Below are 18,911 nucleotides of genomic sequence, written 5' to 3'. Positions count from 1 at the left end.
GATAGTCCATATTATAAATTCCTGGAACGTAAACTTGAGGGGCAGGGAAACACAATTTCAGTGGAGCGTTTCCTGTTTCAGGTAGAGCTGTTAGCGCAGTCTACTCTGTGCGACAATTTGGAGTTGCTATGCCAGCACGCCCACATGGTATTTACTCAGGGTGCCGTTGACTTGTACTGGCAACATTACCAGCCCCTGGGTAGGTTGACTTGGGAATCCTTCAAACAGGCGCTGCGAGATCGCTTCAAGGGTCAGCATTCTGGCTACGGGCTGCGTGATGAAATCCGGAAAAGATTACAGCAACCAGGTGAAGGCTTCGATTGCTTCTCCCAAGCTGCACATAAGATCATGGAACGGTTGGAAAATCCTCTATCAGAAATGGAACTGGTTGAAACTCTTCGAAGGGGGCTACACCCTTCAACACAGAAGTCCATCTTGCATTTCCCTGCCACGACTGTGTACCAGCTTCGGCAGTTTGGCTGAAACAAGAGAACTTGAAAGCTCGCCTGGCCAATCCATGGCAAACAGGCTCCGGAGCGGCTAGACGGAGAGTCAAGGAAATGGATACCTATCCTAGCTGTGAACAGGACCAATGGCAGTTGCCGGAGTCCCAATTGTGGAGAAAAGAAAAGATTTTGATAGGGATGTGGGGAACCCCAAATAATGAAGCCTCAATGTGGGCGTTGTCAACTGGGGAAAAAAATAAAAGCATACGATCCTGACACTGGGGCTTGTATACCAAGGGCATAGCATGTTTTTTGTATAAAATTTAATTAAAAAGGGGAGTTAAAGAGTTAATTTTTCTAATTTTATTCTAAAGGACACGTAATAGGTTATATTCAATGGAGTGTGTAAGAGTGTGCTTTCCTTTGTTTTTTTATGCAATAAAAAATTTCCTATCGGAAATTTTTGCTCAAATATTTCAGGTCCATCGCAGAAATTGTGTCTGACTCATAATGTATTCTTTCAATCAATTACTGCCTATTTTGGGCTAGGGTTCTGTAAATTTACTCCTCTCCTTCAACCTGAGCCACACATTTTCTATGGGATTCAAATTGGGAGTGTTGCTAGGCCAACCTGTGCAAACATTCTCGAAGTACTCGTAGCTTCTCAAAGGTGAACGCGGTCGAGTTCCATCTTGCAACAAAAACGCCTTCCCTCTGTCCACAAATTGATTCACACGATGTCTACAGGCCTGTTGCTTCCGTTTGGTTGATCAAATGCATCGGTATATAGTTCACTTCAACGCATATTTACCGAGCTTCATGAATCCGTTCAACTGTTTCGTTACAGTTCGTTTAGTTACTTCTGGCTTATTTCGAAATGATTTGTGGACCATTCTTTTGGCTTCCTCGGGAAGTGCCTACGGCTGAAGGCTTCTCTCCTTATCCTCCACTTTTCCTCCTTCTGAGAATTAACACTGGTAAGGTGAACAAATAGATACCTTACCTGTGTTAGTTTCAACTAACAATATCTTATCGAAGAAGTGTCCATTTCGAGTCCACCAGAGGTTCATAAAAACGTACCACAGTTACAGCTGATGGCGCGATGGTTGAGAGGGTAGAGCGTCAGCCTCCCAATCTCCCTTCTCTGGATTCGAATCGCAGCCGTCATGGGTGTCTGCGTTCGTCTTGTTGTTGTGAGCTTATCACTTGCACAGAGTTTATTAGGTATAAAAAAATTACACAATTGGAGAGAGTCACAATTTTGACAAACTTTTGCCTATACGGATGTATTCAGAGTAAAAATGTTCCACCCGTTCATCTCTTGTATGGGAATTCCTCAATCCTTAATCACATAAAATTCCGCCTCGTGTGATTTCACAGACGTCGTGGGTCCACCAAATTGCATCACAGTAGGTTCAACCATTTCTGATAAAATTGCGTGTGATGGACAGGCTGATAGTAAACCAATTTTAATAAGGTGTTGCTTTTACACAAAATCTAAACAAGTCGGTATGGAGGGTATTTCGGAGCCTAGGCACCATATAGTGGCAGCCCCCTGATTTTTTTCAGATTTTTCGGTTGGGTAGTTTCTGAGAATGGGTTCGTTAAAAAAATGATCACTTTCAACCCCCCGCACTCTCCACCTTTTCAACAAATTTCAAAACTAAGACCAGTTTCGAAAAGTACTAACCGAGACCTTTAAATTGATACCCCACATGACTATATTTAATGAAAAAAAAATTTACACCCCCCCCCCCCCCCCCCCCCTTTGCATGTATGGGGACCCCCCCCCCCACCCCCTTAAATTCAACGTAAAAGGATGTAACTCACTACACTATATGCGTGAGCGTTCACAGTTCCCACCTTTCTACCAAATTTGGTGGCAATGACTACAACCGTCTCCGAGAAAAATGCTTGTGACAGACAGACAGACAGTAAACCGATTTTTAAAAACGGAAGGCAATTTGTGCTCAGGATTCTGAGAAATTATATTTTTGGAGAGAAGGCCTGAGGATAATTCTGAGAGCAGTGCGAAAGACCATATATATACGTATGTCGATTTAGGCACAACAGGGAGTTGTACCCTACAATTACTAGTGAATGACTTGAGGACTTTCAAAAGGCGAACCGAGACAATATTAAGATGTGGTTGTTGAACTGACAGGATTGAAAAGTCTGAAGCGAAATCTCGTAGCCAGTTTTTGATCTGGCTAAATTCTGCGAATTCCTTCTCTAAGAATTTTCCAGTGAGAGTTATATTTAGTTCCGCCAGGCCTGACAAGATTGGGGTGGAAAGAGGGGGATCTTCCCGGGCCCTTGTTTTCACGGAGATTCGAAGCAGAAATTTCAACGAAAAGTAGGGCTAATGGGAGGGTTTGCATAATTTTCACTCCTGACCTGGATAATTTTCATCTTGGGCCTCGTCGGGGTGCGGATTTTCTCTCTTAACATCTCTATAAAAACGACTGTTGACTGTTCAGCAAAAAGGAACTCACCTTATTCACCTAATAATTCCTATCCTATTATAACTTTTGAATCTTATTTTATTATGCAGACAAACTTACCCTTTGAAGTTCTTCCACTGGACCGATTCCACTCAACATTAATATTTGAGGAGAATTTACAGCTCCTCCGCAAACAATGACTTCCTTTTTCACTAAGATTTTACGAGAGCTTCCATATTGGTCAATGACCTCAACACCATGGGCGGTTTTCGAAACTGGATTCACAAGAACCTTTGAAACGGTGGTGTTCAAAAGGATGTGAAGATTTGGGCGATTACGAGCTGGTCGTAGGAAAGCACGTGCGCTGCTCATACGGATACCATTGCGACTTGTCATTTGAGCAATCATGAAACCTGTTGTATTTCCGCCATTCAAGTCCTGCACAGTAAATCCTGAAAAATAAAGCTAGTTACTATACATTGTGACAACTCTAGGGGTGAGCAAATCTTACCAAGTTCTTCACCACCTCTCAGGATCGAGTAAGACATTGGAGGATTGTATGGGAATTTCGAGACTGGCATAGGTCCTCCGGTGGCATGGTAGTTATTGTCAACTTCATTGATGTTTAAGTTGTCTTCGGATTGTTTGAAGAATGGAAGGATATCATTGAATTTCCACCCTGGGTTACCAAGAGCTTCCCAATCGTCGTAATCTTGAGGATCTCCGCGGATGTACATCATTCCGTTCATAACAGAGGTGCCACCAAGAACTTTGCCTCGGGGCCAATAACACTTTTGACCATCGGAATTGAGGCAAGCATTCCGTTCGGGTTCTGTATGGTATTTCCAATCAATATCACTACCAAGAAAATTAAGGAACATAGAAGGAATTTGAGCGCCTACAGGTTCATCGCCACCTGGAAATAAAAAATATATCTATTAATGATTCATATCAGATTTATCGACCTATAAAGATAATGTATGCGAACTCTATATCTGATCAAAGAAGAATGGTCACAATTAACTGCCAAATTACTGTTATAGTATCTCCATTTGTCTAAATTTCGCTTTGTCTTTTAAATTAGACTCGAGGACGGAATATAATGATGATTGGGACGACTTAAGCTTTAAACTTCATTGTTTTTGGCGCCATGAAGAATTTGACCACTTTTTTTTACTTAGACAGTTTCACATGCCATTTTGAAATGGTTTTTTGCTGTTTTGAATAAAAAATGATTTGTTGCATCGATTTGGAGAATGCATTTGTCATGTATTCTCGGATTCCAATCTCGACCCGTCATCGCTCTTTGTGTTCGTCTTTATTCTGCCTCTCTTCTACAGGCTTACCAATTGCATAGCGTTAGGTTTGGTGATAATAAAAGTGGAGCCCGGCTTCATCAATTAAATAGAGAAAAAGCAACAATGGGAATAACCCCCACACCCGACGAAATTCTTGCCTATATCAGAAGTAAAGCCAACTCAACTTTGTCACCCCTCTCTCACCCGCCTGCCTCACCTAGCTTTATCAAAGGGCTTAAGTTCGTGAAAATTTCCGGACCGCCCACCTGCCTCGCCGAACGAAATGATTCTAACAACTTTACACTGCTTTATTAAAATGTAAGGGGTCTAAGGATCAAGCTGTCGGATATCAAACTATCTACCTTGGCATTCCAACGCCACGTCATCTGCATTTCTGAAACCTGGTTGGATGACAGGATATTCGATTCCGAGCTCCTCGAAGGTTACTCTGTCTTTCGTTGTAACAGAGACTACATTGCGCTTGGCAAGGCAACCGGCGGAGGTGTCTTGATAGCTGTTAAGTCCCCTCTCCGTGCCGAAATCGTCTTTTCCCGTTCCTCCTCCTCCAACTACGATTTTTTCGCCGTACGAGTCACTTCGCCAAACGTATGCCCCTTTATCATATCGTGCGTATATTTTCCCTGCATCAAACCACCTCCACTGTACGAGGATTTCCTCGACAGATTATCAGAAGTTCAAATCGTTTCGTTCTCCTCACTTCCTCTCATCCTCTGTTGCGACTTTAATCTTCCTATGCTCTCCTGACCTTCCCTCCCTTCCTAATAACTCCATCCATACTTACCTCCCTTTATCCACTTTCATGTACACCTGTGTCGCTCTCCAGTTTAACCTTTCTAGAAACCACTTAGATCCCACTCTTGACTCGAGTTCGATGCTCAGAAATCTCAAGTCCAAGTTCAACTTTTGTAAGGGAAATTTCCAGGCCTGAACTTAGCCCTGGCAAAATAAACTGGGTTCCTCTCCCCATATGATCAAGCACTCAACATCTTCTATTCTATTTTATCTGATCTTTTTCCTTGTTATCTCTCCTCCTCCCCTAAGTGCTTATGCTTCTACCCTGTCTGGTTTCACACTGAAGTTCACAAAAAACTTCGTGAAAAGCACACTGCTAGGAAGAATTTCCTGTCTTCTAGAAACCATGCTGACTTAGTTTTTTTTTCAAAACTCTACGTTTCTCAGACAAATTCTTAATACGTAAGTCCAGAAATGCGGAAACCTTAAACCTTTCTGGTCCCACATTTGCAACTCCCGCTGTACTGCCGAGCTATCCCGTCCGTCCATTAAGTTCTCTGTCTCCTCAGCTAACTCCCCTCAACTATTTGGTGATTTACTCTGCCGCTACTTTTTCTCACTATATATTCCCCTCGTTCCTCCTCATCCCTTCCGCTAGTGGATGTAGCCTGCCCCGCATCCCTCTTACTTCTCTGCATGTCGAGTTCGTCATTGGCAAACTTGGTACCGATGTCGGGCCTGGCTACGATGGTCTTCCAAAATAATGTGCCCCTGTTCAGCCCTTTGTGAGCCCTCAACTGAAAATATCATAAGGAGGGCAATTCAGAGATTTAGGCTTTCCAAATATATTGGTCGGCCCAAACTTTTGCGCTATTCCGTCAAAATTTTAACCTAATGTTCCCATAAACGATGCTGTATGAGATGAGAGCCCAAACTTGTGATTTTATATTTGTAATTCTGCCTAGCAGCGTGATTCTTCCTTATTTGTGGAGCAAATATTTTTATTTTTACCGCTAAGTGCTAATAGGGGTTCGTTGTCCCAACCCTTGCTTACTTTATCATTAATAGTTCCACTGTTAAGATTGGCTCTGGTTTTGAATATGTACATACATATGTATTTAAAGATATAGGTTTTGCAAGTCAAATTCAGAATTTTGTAAACCAAATTCCGAATTTTCCAAACAATTTCAGACTAATCCAAATTAACTTCACCTTTTTCCAAATCAATTTCAGAATTTGCTATTTCAAATTCAGACTGTTCAATCCCAAAATCAGAATTTCTAACGTCAAATTTATAGTGACCGCGGCTTCTCAACGGGAGCGGGTTTTCGTTCGCCCTTTTTTGGGATAAATTTGATCAAGTAATGTATTCTATAGTGAGCAATTACCTCAAATTTCGCCGCATATTGCACATTATTGAATGCCTTCAGGCGAATTGATCGTGATAGATGGGAATGGTTTGTCGCTCGACGTTTCTGGGAAGATGAACTGTAGAAGTTCAAGGATAGGTTTAGCGGGACCGACTGATCGAGAGACAGCTGATGGGCAGAGGAGGTGACCTTTGACTGTTGGTGAAGAAGGTTCAGAATTCTGACTTACTAGAAGTGAGCGTGAGTTGACAGTTCTGCAGTTCTTTGTGCCGATAAAACTAGGAGGAGGATTTTGACCACGAGAAGTCACCATTGGAAGTGAAACGAAATCGTGAGATTTTATTGAGAGATAACTTCACGAAGAGATTGGTGGGATTCGGTGGACATTTTCCGGACAGGCTGAAACCGCAAAATTTCTTTAAAAGCAGATATTTATTTTGGATCGCTAAGGAGCAGTTAGGTCGTCATCCTTTCGGAAGTCGAGCTCCCTGATTTCAATTGGCTTGGAGACGGCGGTATGTCCACCAAATTAAATCTTTATGGGGTTTTCCTTTTTTCTTTATTAAGACCGCTTACGTTTTTTCGTCTTCTTGCGTCAATCTGGTTTCTCCAGTCAGGTCTTTACCTCTTTTACCGTCCCCGCCACGTAAACCGTTCTTTGGTTGCTTTGCTGCAATGACTAAGGCTGGAAGCAAAGCACCCCATTAACACATACCATATATCAATCCCAGTAGAAAAAGAAATTCTCCAATAGGCATAGGAGATGACATGTCTTATGAGTTATAAAGTTCGAGTGGAGTCGAGGCTGTAGTCGCGCTACTTGCAACACCACATGAGGTAACACGTGGCGAACACATCCATGGTGTTGGACGAAACCAAACAGTTCGAATAATTGACACTTCTTCTTATAACGTTTATATAGCGTGAAACATGAAATACGCCACCTTATTGAGTTTAGGTGGACACGTGCTTATTTACCTCAATGTAACTCATAACCTTTGGAGAGTCTGGATAATGTGGGGTTTGTGCCAGGGTGGATCTGAAAATCCATCATGGAGAGAACAAAAATTTGCCTTTGACAGCTCTTTTAGACGAAGATTCGCGAGCTCGAGTGCTCCGATAGAGGGATGAAAGGTCTATGACGGATTGCATCCTCTTCTGATGTTTCAATCTGCCTAAGATAATAGTGAAGGTGGCCTATGAGATCGCCACCCTATCTTGGCATAGGTAAATGGAGTAAATACAAAGAGATAAACTTTTGAAGCAAAAAGCGAGCGGGACATCCTTATTTAAAAAGGAGTAATTTCAAACTCACCCTCTCCAACTACCAAAAATGTGTTACTTGTCTGTCTGGTGCAGACACAGACATTTTTCGAAAGGGGTTAGATTTATTATGACGAAATTTGGCGAACATATGCAGACTATAGGGAGAATAGTATAAGGGAGGGGGGGGGGGGGGGTTTGGTGTTAAATGTTTTTCCTGAATATAGTCATATGGGATATCAAATGAAAGGTCTTGATGAGTACTTTACTGACGATAGATTTGACAATGGTTGGAAAATAGGGGTGGGGAGTTAAAATGTAAAAACTCAAAGTGAGACGGTGTTTAATTTAAACAATTACACAGTCTTTCCGTTGTCCTGTGCGGAGTTGCCAAATCTCCCATCAAGTGCGTCCCTTCGTGCGGATAAGGGAATGTTCGGCGAATGTGTCACGGGCATGCACATGCACGCATCCGGAAATGTGCGTGTATGGGCATGCTTATGCGCAGGCCGGGTAGGTGGGAAGTAAACGCCCACCCGTGGATAAAAATTGGCTATGAGAAGGACACCCAGAAATTAAACCAAATATGGAAGAGGAGAAAAGTAGTTTTTTTACGGTGCAGGGCTTCGGAAACCCAGTGCCGGCGGTGTTTGGGAGTGAGCAAGCGGGCTCCCGGCCGTCGATATCCAACGACCGCAGTGCCTCAGTAGTGGGAAACTTGGCTACTGTGGCATCTAATGCTACAAGAGATAATGGTGGAGTGGAAATTAGGTCCACACCGGATCCCTTTAGGAGGAGTTCGAAGCTTGGGAGATCACCACCGAGAACAATGGTTCTTTTTGGTAGTCGAGATTCGTCGCGGGATTCTGAAAGAAATACGAATAGTCCCTCAATCGAGATCATTCCTTGTGGCGCAAGGCGCGAAAGCAAACGGGAACATACCGGAATGGCGTTCGTTACACTCGGGGAACGAATAAATGAACTGTGCGAGTCCATCAAGGAGAGGCGGAATATCCACCAAAATATTCGAGCCTTGATAAGAGGCATTAAATTGTCTTATATCAAGGCACTCGAAGAAGAGAATTCCCAAGCGTCAGTTGGTAAGGTCACAAGGGAAACGCAGGTGACGCCTCCCCGTGATAAAGCAGGCGGGAAGACAGGAAAACGGGCTAGAGACGGTACCAGCGAGCCTCTTGGACCACAGCAAGTCCCGAAGAAGTCACCAAAGAAGGCGGAGCCGGCGAGAGTACCCGCGAAAGTAGGTAATCTCACTATTGCAGCCACAACACCTAAAAAAGTGGAAGAAACCAAATGTCGATGTTGCGGTTATTTGCGAGCCGTACAGAAACTACGGCGGTGCGACTTGGGCGGTGGATGCGTCTGGCAACGCCGCAATCTGGGCGTGCAGAAGACAGGCCATTCAGGAAGTCATGGCCCCCCCCGGCAGCCGGTTTTATAAGGACGAAGGTCAACGGTGTCCATATTTACAGCTGCTACGCTCCTCCTAGTGCAACCTTAGCACAATATGAGGAGATATTAGATAGTCTGGTGTTGGGCGCTAGAGACCGCAGCGGAGTCATTTGCGGAGCTGGACATCGTGCTGGCCAACGTTGGATGCTTGTCCACCTTTCGAGGAAGAGGGTCGGGTTCGATCGTTGACCTGACATTTGTTAGCACTTCACTGGTGAGGGCTGGCAAGTGAGTGAGCACTACACCCACAGTGACCACCAGGCCATCTTCCTCTGCATTGGGAACCGGGGAAGCAGTCAACGGCGCTCTGGAGGTGGAAAGGCTAAGGCGGTTGGCTGGTCTATCGGAGCTTTCGACGAGGAGACATTCCTGGCCGCATTGGAGGGAGTCCATGATCCGGATGGAACAACGGTGGAAAGGGTCACACAGCTGTCTCAGCGTGTAACCGAAGCATGCGACGCTACAATGCCACGACGACGTTTGCACCACGGCAAGAGGCCAAACTATTGGTGGAACAAGGAGATCGCAGCCTTGAGATCCTCTTGTCTCCGAGCAAGGAGACTTTCCCACAGGACAAGGGGAAGGCCGGAGCACCAGAAGCGTGAGGAGGAATACAGGGATCTGCGAAAGCAACCTTAAGAAGGCCATTCTGAGAAGCAAGCGGGAATGCTACCAGAAGCTCTGCATAGAGGCTAATACGAATCCGTGGGGTACAGCCTACCAAGTTGTAATGAAGAAGATCCGCGGGCAAAAATCACCTCAAGTGACAGGCCCACGACTCTTGTTGCAAATAATTGCAACTCTTTTCCCGCAGCAGGAGCAGGACGAAAGAGAACTCCAACTGGCAGCTCAGCAGGACGTCTTCTCGATCCCTGATGTTACCGAAGAGGAACTTTGGAAAATCTGCAGACGTATTGGGGACAGCAAGGCTCTGGGATTGGACGGAATTCCGAACAGGGCTCTGAAGGTGGCGGTCAAGGCCACACCAAAGTGGTTCGCAAGCACATTCGAATCGTGCATGACGGAAGGAGTGTTTCCCGCCCAGTGGAGGAGGCAGAAGCTGGTGTTGGTACCCCGGAAAGCCCCGAAAACCACCCGGCGTGCCCTCTTCATATCGCCCTATTTGTCTCTTAGACAACATGGGGAAGATGTTGGAGAGGGTGATATACAACAGGCTGCTCCCGATCATCGAGCTTGCCGGTTGTTTTTCGGAGCGGCAATATGGGTTTCGGCGAGCCCGTTCTACTGTCGATGCAGTAGCAAAGGTCGTGGAATTGGCTCGAAATGCAATGGCCATGGGCAAATGCTGTGCTCTGGTGACGCTGGATATCAAAAATGCTTTTAACTCAGCCAACTGGGGCTGGATTAAGGGCGCTTTGGCCAAACTGGGTGTTCCTAGCTACTTGGCTCGGCTCATCGAGAGTTACTTTTCGGACAGACTTCGCTGGTACGAGACGAACGACGGGCCGAAGGAGTACATTGTGACAGCAGGGGTGCCTCAAGGTTCTGTAATGGGACCGCTGCTGTGGAACATAATGTACGACGGAGTGCTTGGCCTTCGCGTGCCGGAGGAGACAACGCTGATTGGTTTTGCGGACGACCTGGCGGTAGTTGCAATTGCAAAGCATCCCGAGGACGTGGAGCTTTATGCAAATGAAGCCATTGATACCATCAAGTCATGGTTACGAATGACCAAGCTGGACCTGGCGGACGAAAAGACGGAGGCAGTCCTCATTACCAACCGTTGGAAGAACAACACGGTTACCGGGTTGGTAATCGTGAGGTCGTCTCAAAATCGGTTGTCAAATACCTGGGGGTGATGATCGATGCCAAGCTGAGTTTCAAGGGATACTTGGATTATGCGCGAGAGAAGGCAGCAAATGCCAGCTCATCCCTTGCAAGGATGATGTCTAATGTGGGAGGGCCGAAGTATAGTCGCAGGCTACTCATCGCGGGAGTGGTGAGTCGATCCTGCTATACGCGGCCCCTGTCTGGGCGGGAGCGTTGAACCACGCTGTCAACCGGAGGAAGATATGTTCGGCATACCGGCCAATTGCGCTAAGGGTGTGCAGCGCATTTAGGATGGCGTCGACGGAGGCAGTGTGTGTTATCGCAGGAATGATCTCTACAGATCTTCTAGTGAGCGAGGCACACTGGCTCTACGAAAAACGGAAGGCAAATCCAGCCGAGGTGAATGCGGATTCCCGAAAAGCCATCAGGAGAGAGTTGTGTGGCAAGTGGCAACAACGATGGGATAACTCCGACAAGGGCAGGTGGACCCATACATTGATCCCGTGTATCGAGAAATGGGTCAACCGAAAGCACGGAGAATTGAATTACCACCTGACACAGTTCCTTACGGGACACGGTGGCTATAGGAAGTACTTGCATCGCTTCGAGTTGGAGGAGTCTCCCAACTGTCCTGAATGCGGTGCTACACTCGAGGACCCGGAGCACGTTATGTTCCATTGTCCCAGATTTCGGCAGCAGAAAAGGAGGTTGAACAGCATCTTAGGGGCGGACATCGAGCCCTCCAACCTGGTGGAAGAGATGTTGAAGTCGGAGGAAAACTGGATGGCGGTAAATGAGGCAGTAGCCGTGGTGCAGACAAAACTCCTGGAGTTGGATCGAGCTCGGAAAGCGGCGCGACGGAGACGTGACATGGACGAGCTGGTATAGCGAACCAGAGCCTCTCCCGCGAAGTAATACTTCACGGTGGTCCCGCGGGGAGGGGCGGAAGAGTGGGGGTGGTTTTAGTGGGTGTGAATCCCACACACTGCTGCAACCTGGCGCAGCAGTGTCTTGCTAAGGTTTCCACCTTCATCCATAAAAAAAAAAACAGTCTTTCCGTTGTGTCTGAAAAGAATTGTGATGGTGTCACCATATATTATACAAACTAGGTCTGAAAATATATCTTATTCCAGTCTCGGTTCCTAGAGTGTTTCGGATCCGCGAGACAATGGGTTGGACCTGGAAGGAGTTTTTTTAAATAGAAATTTGAAGCATTACATAAAAAAAAAGAAGAAATTTGAAGCATTACATAAAAGCGAATTATGCTTAACTTTCCAGAAAATTATCACATTAAAGGTTTCAGCTATGCCAAAATACCAACATAAAATTAATTGACCACATTTGTTATGGTTTAATATGCATATGAATTTTTTACTACGAAAATGTACTCATTCCGTTCCGGCACCTTCAGTCTTTCTTTATCTTTTTCACTTTTGCGTAAGGTTTCCCAGTTAACTATAGTTCGAAATTCAAATGAGTGAAGAAGAGTAAGATTAGCTCATAATTGCAAAAGTGACTAAACTATGATTTTAATAGTCCATTGTTTTATAATTTTCACAATGTTTATTATTGGAAAAGTAGTTAATGATGTAATTAGCTTCAACGACTCACCAGAAGCGAGTGCGTGAAAGTGAGTTAAATCCCCCTTTGATTAGAACGTTTATATTTAGGAGGTCCAGGGACGCATCAAGATCAGGTTGGCTACCATTCAGAATTCTCTTGTCAATAAGTTGCGGATCACTCATCACACCTTTGAAAGATTCCAGAGAGTGAATCTAAGGTCCCTTTTATCCGGATATGTAGTCTATATGAAAAATTTCAAAAGGAAGAGCGTTGAACAGAATTGCACTTCGTGCCAATTGGTCAGATGGCAGAAGAGACTCAAGGGGCAAGTACCCAGAAATGTGAGACATTTTGAGGTTATCACTTCCGGAAAAAAATATGAGATTCTAAGAATACCCACCCTTTGTCAATGCTCTTCATTTACTCGGATGATCATCATGATTCGGGGTGATAACCGACAGTGCTTCATTGATTTTGCTTCCAACATTTTTTCCCTTATCAAGAAATTTGGGCATTAGCGGCTGGTCAGATTTTTAACCAAATCGACCACACGCTCATTCAAAACCGATGGACAACTGACGTTTGCAAGTTCTGAGGCAGCTAATGGAAAAAACTAGCAAGGACCACATAGCTCAAGGATAAAATTCATCTCAGGAAAAGTAAATAAATTCACATCTACGTGAATTCTCAGATGAATCCATCAATGGAACCCCCAACCCATATTTCAAAGAGATCTAAGAGATCTAATTCTTCTCTACACAAGTGATCAAGAATTGAGCTCCTTTTCTCAAAATTCTCAATATTAATGGAGATACGGGCGTTTAAAGTTCTGCAAAACATTCCTCCACTTCACGGCCATTTTCCTAGCACCTGGACTCCCCAGCCTATATACGATTTCAATTCAAATCCCACCGTATTGTTCGAAATTTTTATATTAGAGAAAAATCATTGCGCATCTTTGACCGCAACGGTAATTGCGGGAGAAAAATTCTGCGCATAAACTCTGGTTTATGTGATGCAGTGCATTGGTGTGCGCCTGTGTGGTTGCGAGTACATGGCTGCGGGCATCTGCCATTGTACAACTGTTTATGGTTTCTACCCCAAAGATACACAATGACATTTCGTACCCCTTCGCCGCTGAGTTTGCTGCTCTTGCATATAGTTTTCTTGCCCGAACAAAGGATACGATTGGTTCAACGATGAATAGAAAGCAGCACTATAAGAGAAAAATTAAGTCTACCAAAAGTATGTACATATATGCAATGATATACCAGACTGATGAAAGAATTTACGATGAGAGGCTGATTGGTGAAAGTCAAGGGGCGATCAAGGCGATCTACAAGAGATACACTATTTACGATGAAGCCGGTTTTATGGAAACGCTGAGAGTGTAACAAAACATATCAAAGATTTGTAGATTTTAATCAAGCTTACGTCGACATTTGTCACTCTGCATTGTACAAAATATTGCTAGATTTTGACATTTCAGCGAAAATAGTACGCCTAATAACATCCACATTGAAGAGACGATAGCCCAAGTGCAGGTTAAAAATTCACTAACTGACTTTGTATTAATTAATTTATTTATTTATTTAAGGGATAATAATCAATCAATAAACTCCAGTTACATATTGCCCTCAGGAGGAGGAGAAAGCAATAATCTTAGAATATGCTTAAGAGAAGCTTAAAAGGACCAACGCACAATAGCGTTGTAACTTGGACAAAGCCTTGGAATTGGGGAATGGAAGTAGACTTCGAGCTCCGCGAAGGAAACGTTGAAAATGTCTGCGGACGGACGGCAGTTGATATTACTAGAGGCGGGGCAGTCCACGAAAGTTTAAAAAATGTGCTTAAATCCAGATAGATTCTGCACTGTTGTAGGAAGGGGAGGTTCAGACAGCGGAGGCGGGAGCGATAGTCTACATGAAGGAAGTTTTCCTTAAAGGAAAGGGAACGGGTGAATTTACGTTGTACATGTTCAAGGGTAAGATAATCACAGTTACGGGAAAGTGACCAAATCACGGAGCAGTAATCGAGGGTCTTCTCACAAGGGAGCTGAAGAGAGCTAAGAAGGGTTAGATGGAGTCAAAATCAGAAGAGGAGCGAAGTATAAACCCTGACAACTTTATCATTGTAGATCTAGGACAGGCGATTGCCAGCGTCTTGGTTGTGTACCACCAATTGCCAGGTTATAGGATTCCTTTCCTTCAATTTAAAAAGTTTTTTGGCTGCCAGAAGAGGCCTTCTTAAACGGAGTGCTGACTCTTTTGCCAAAGCAAATACCTCGTGTAATTTGGGTGGTTCTAGTCAGCCCCAAGTATCTTCTTAAAATACAAGAAGATATTGAGTTGAGTTTGTTTTCAAAGTACTTTGTAAGGTTCATAGTGGAAATGGTGGCATATTCTATCATATGATGGACCTTACCAAAGATTTATAGAGATTAATAGACATTTGGGGAGAGAGACTCCAATTTTTGCGTAGAAACGACAACTTTGACCTATTTTAACTTTGTTAGTAATAATGCGATTACCACCAAACTTGGTAGGATCATAAAGAATGTTTTAATTATAGTAAAACTATTATTAACTTTATTTGAGCAGATATAACTACGCGGAGTATCTCCGAGCCTAGGCAACATACAGTGGCAGCCTCTTGATTTTTTTTCCAATTTGTCTGAGAATGGGTCCGTGAAAGAATTGATTACTTTCGACCCTCTGCACTCCTCATCTTTCCAAAAATGCCAAAACTAGGACCTGGAGGGTCTGGAAAGTACTAACCGAGACCTTTCATTTGATACCCCACAAGACTATATTTGGTGGAAAAAATGTACAAACTCCTATGGGATTCAACGACGAACTCATTTATCTGCATTTATTCATTTATTTATTTATTTAATTTATTTAATATACAGAAAACAAATTGCTTGTTACATATTGTTGTCCCCAGAGAGAGGAGCAAGTAAATGGCTTACATTACGCTTTAAACTAAAGGATGAGACAGAGTCAAAGGACCTAAGCGGTAGAGCGTTGTAGCACCGGCATAGCTTCGGCATCGGGGAGTGAAAGTAAAATTCGAGCTCCGCGAAGGGTACTTAAAAAATGTCCGCACAACGTGTGTTATGAGAGGCGGTGCGAAAAGTAATATCCGAGTTGGCAGAGTTCATGTGAATTTGGGTTGTAAAAAATTAAGAGCGCGATAGTTACGGATGCGGAAGGGAACCAGACTATACAGCAATATTCAAGGATGTTTTTAACAAGGGAGTTGAAGAGTTTTAAGGAGGGCTGAATTAAGGTAAAGTCGGAGGAGGAACGTAGGATAAAGCTAGACATTTTGGAATTGATGATGTCATCGAAGTGGGAATTGAAACGACGTTTGTCGTCGAATATACACCGAGGTCTTGGAAGGAGGTCAGTAATGAAAGGGGCTATCCACTAAGCGAATAGGAAAAGGATGTTGGGGAGGGTTTAAGCGAATAGCACATCCAGTAGCATTCAATGTTGCAACCATTTGAAGGTCGAAATCCCATCATCTCTAGTGGCCAATATGAGAAAATCGAACGCATATTGGAAGATTTCAATACCATCAAAGCATTTATTGTGAAGGGATGCTGTAAAAATATTAAACAGCATTGGACTTAAAACGTATCCTTGAGAAATCGGGTTGCCTACTTGAACACAGTTTAGCCCTAGCTCGGGGCGTCGATTGGACATAATAAGGAAATTTGACATTATGTCACTGAGGGTTACCAGATCAACCTTCTTATAGGCGTTCTTAACATCCAGTGTCATCCAACAAATACCTATTAACCCTTGCTTTTAGTTATCGAAAAGTGCAATAAGACATCGTTGATGCAAGTGGATGTTCCTGCAGTTTAAGCAGACACATTTTTCCGGTAGGCAGTTTGGTAAATACATCAATGAGAGCGATTGAGCGGTAAATAGTCAAAAGTTCAGTGTTCTTAGGGATTTTGGGGATGAGTACCACCCTAATAAGAGACCAGTCCTCTGGCCGACTTAATTTGCACCAGATGAGGTTTAGATCCTGTAGAAAAGCAGGGAAAGTTTCCGGCGCAAACCAGCGTATATACTAGTAAGTAATATTGTCAGACGCGGGGGCGGAGATACGTTTGTTCCTAAGCAAGGCAGTAGTTAGCTCTTCTTCAAAGAAGGGTTGAGAAACTTTGGGATATCAAAGGACATCCGGAAGAGAAGAGAATGGGGGCAATACTACCCAGGCAGAAATTCATGATATTCAAGATTGTTTCTTGGGTTTCAACACGGGGATTTGTTACGAAGGTAGTTGCGAAAACCCTTCTTGGATGTCCAGAAAGACTAGATATCCTGTGTCATAGATAAATCAGTCCAAATTTCACGCCACCGCTTCCTCTTCGCATCCGCCATGACCACATTCCATAAGCGTTTGGTTTCTTCAAGGAGGAGAAAATTTGTGATCCCAACAACTTACAAACCGTACAAATTGGATTAGTGTCCAATTCTCCAGTCGTAAGAAGTCACCTTACGCAGAGTAACCATGAACTCTCGGCTGTTCCATGTACCAAATATCACAAAGGTATTGGGTTGCGTAACTGGTGCCTTCGGACCCTTATGTCATCAAATGCAACCTCTCAACTCCCCAGAAGGCTAAACTTTTTTGGAATGAACAGCTTATTCGGCCTCTCCTCATTTTCACCTTCTTTTTCTGGTCCGGCACTTTCCATGCCCGGCATACCCTCAATTTTCTCACCGAGCGGCAATCAGAACCCACTCGTCAGCCAGACCATGCAGATCAAGGTAGTTGAAAAGAATCTAGATACTTCGAAACTCTTCTGTTTTATCAATGACTCCAAACACTCGAATTCCAATACCTTGGGCACCTTCAGTTTCAAATAAGACCCTTACCCTGGTGGCCGGGCCAGCCAGGGTGGATATTCTTCCCGGAATACTCGTGGGACCAAGACATGGACTCAATTAACAAAAAAAAACTAAAACGACGATAGAAGAGGAGGCGATGATGCCAGGCGCATCATCGGAGGACGAGCTGCTGACCTCCAGCCAGGAGACAGTGGCCGTCGAGAGCAGTACACTCGGTGCCAGCCGTAGCACCGTTGTGCTGAAACCAACCGCAGGGACCTCCTGGAGCGAGGCGTCAGACGGACTAGTGGCTTCCAGCCTGGAACCCACTACCGTCAAGCTGGGGGTAGCGAGTACCAGACATAGTACTCCTGACCCGAAACCCTCAGCGTCGGGGGATCCCTCGAAAGCGAAAACCGACAAGAATGTCGGTCGCCGGAAACCGGCTAAGAAGCGAAGGTCCACGGGTGTCCTGCTCAAGAGCCAGTACCAGAAGGCCATGCATATTCTCGGCAAGATTGCCAAGAATAAGGAGGCCGGTACTGTCGACGAGCGGGATGAAAAAGACCTCGCTAAATACCAGGCGATTGTTGATGCATACAACAGCAAACGCCGGGCTGACGAGCAGAAGGCGAAGCCCATCGCTCTAAAACGCAACCGATCTCAAGACGAGGTCGAACAAGATAAGAAGCGGAGCAGAGTGGGCAAGAGCGCAGACGACAAGCAACATACGAAGGAAATTGTACAGCAACTGTCAGCCGGCGGGCCACGTACTGCGAAGCCCTTCAGCGACGTGGCCAGGAGTCACTTACGTGTGGCGCTGGCGGATGGCAATTCTGCTAGCGGCAAACTAGCGCTGGAGGTGGGGACCAGTGTTGAGGCTAGGCTGTCGGGCATGGTCTATGAACATCTCGTGGAGACCGGAGGCAAACACCCGGGACTCACTCCCCACTTTGATTCATCTCAGGTGGTCCGTGGGTTCCACGTAATAGCTTGCATGGACCAGTTCTCTAAGGACTTTCTCGGTTCGTGTGTCGCTAAAATCAGCGACGCCTGGGAGGGCGTTAAGCTCAAGATTATCCCTTACGACGGGATTCCCAGGAGACCGGTCATTCGCATCTGGTTGCCGGAGATCCGCATGGAGAAGGACAAGCTCGTCCATTTCCTGCGCCTTCACAACCCCGGGATTTCCATGGACGACTGGGTTGTTATAAAGGAGGAGGAACCTCAGATAAACAGCCAGCCGGTACTACTCCGCATAAACGAGGAGTGCCTCGAGGCACTGAAAAAGGCTGATTATAAAGTGTGGTTCGGAGTCAGCAATGCTAAAGTAAAAGTGTTCCGCTCTGCAAAACCGGACGACGACCTTGACCCAATCGATGCCGCCAACGAGCTGTTGGAGGAGATGACGATCGACGGTCCGACGGGGGCTGACAAACCCTCCATGCAAGCAGATCATGCTGAGGGTAACGCAGATAAATCTGTAGCACTCGAAGTGCGCCTCGGCTAATCTGCTCGTCTTCCTCTTAGAGGAAGACATCGACATCGCATTAATACAGGAGCCCTGGGTCTGAAGCGACCGAACCATCAAAGGGCTCCAAAGCAAATATTTTAATTTATTCCACAGCACAGGAGACGCTGATGAGGCTAAACCTAGAGCATG

General features: G+C 44.9%; 1 protein-coding gene across 2 annotated transcripts in view; it reads right to left on the bottom strand.

Annotated features, from left to right (window-relative positions):
- The window catches only part of LOC119659534 (glucose dehydrogenase [FAD, quinone]), a 240,024-nt gene that overhangs the window by 5,689 nt on the left and 215,424 nt on the right, over window positions 1-18,911 (bottom strand). The window contains exons 1-4 of one of the 2 annotated variants that reach the window (XM_038067676.1): window positions 17,362-17,368; window positions 16,549-16,552; window positions 3,402-3,807; window positions 3,011-3,342 (exon numbers count right to left, since the gene is read on the bottom strand). In XM_038067676.1, coding sequence (XP_037923604.1) covers window positions 3,011-3,342; window positions 3,402-3,771 — 702 coding nt within the window. In that variant the 5' untranslated portion in view covers window positions 3,772-3,807; window positions 16,549-16,552; window positions 17,362-17,368. Of the gene's footprint in view, window positions 1-3,010; window positions 3,343-3,401; window positions 3,808-16,548; window positions 16,553-17,361; window positions 17,369-18,911 lie in introns of those variants that run through there. The other variant, XM_038067675.1, reaches the window with a different exon arrangement.

Source organism: Hermetia illucens, chromosome 6 (genome assembly GCF_905115235.1).
Source record: "Hermetia illucens chromosome 6, iHerIll2.2.curated.20191125, whole genome shotgun sequence".
NCBI classification, from domain to species: Eukaryota; Metazoa; Arthropoda; class Insecta; order Diptera; family Stratiomyidae; genus Hermetia; species Hermetia illucens.
The sequence above is the reverse complement of the archived record's forward strand: the minus strand, read 5'-3'. Positions and strand labels throughout refer to the sequence as shown.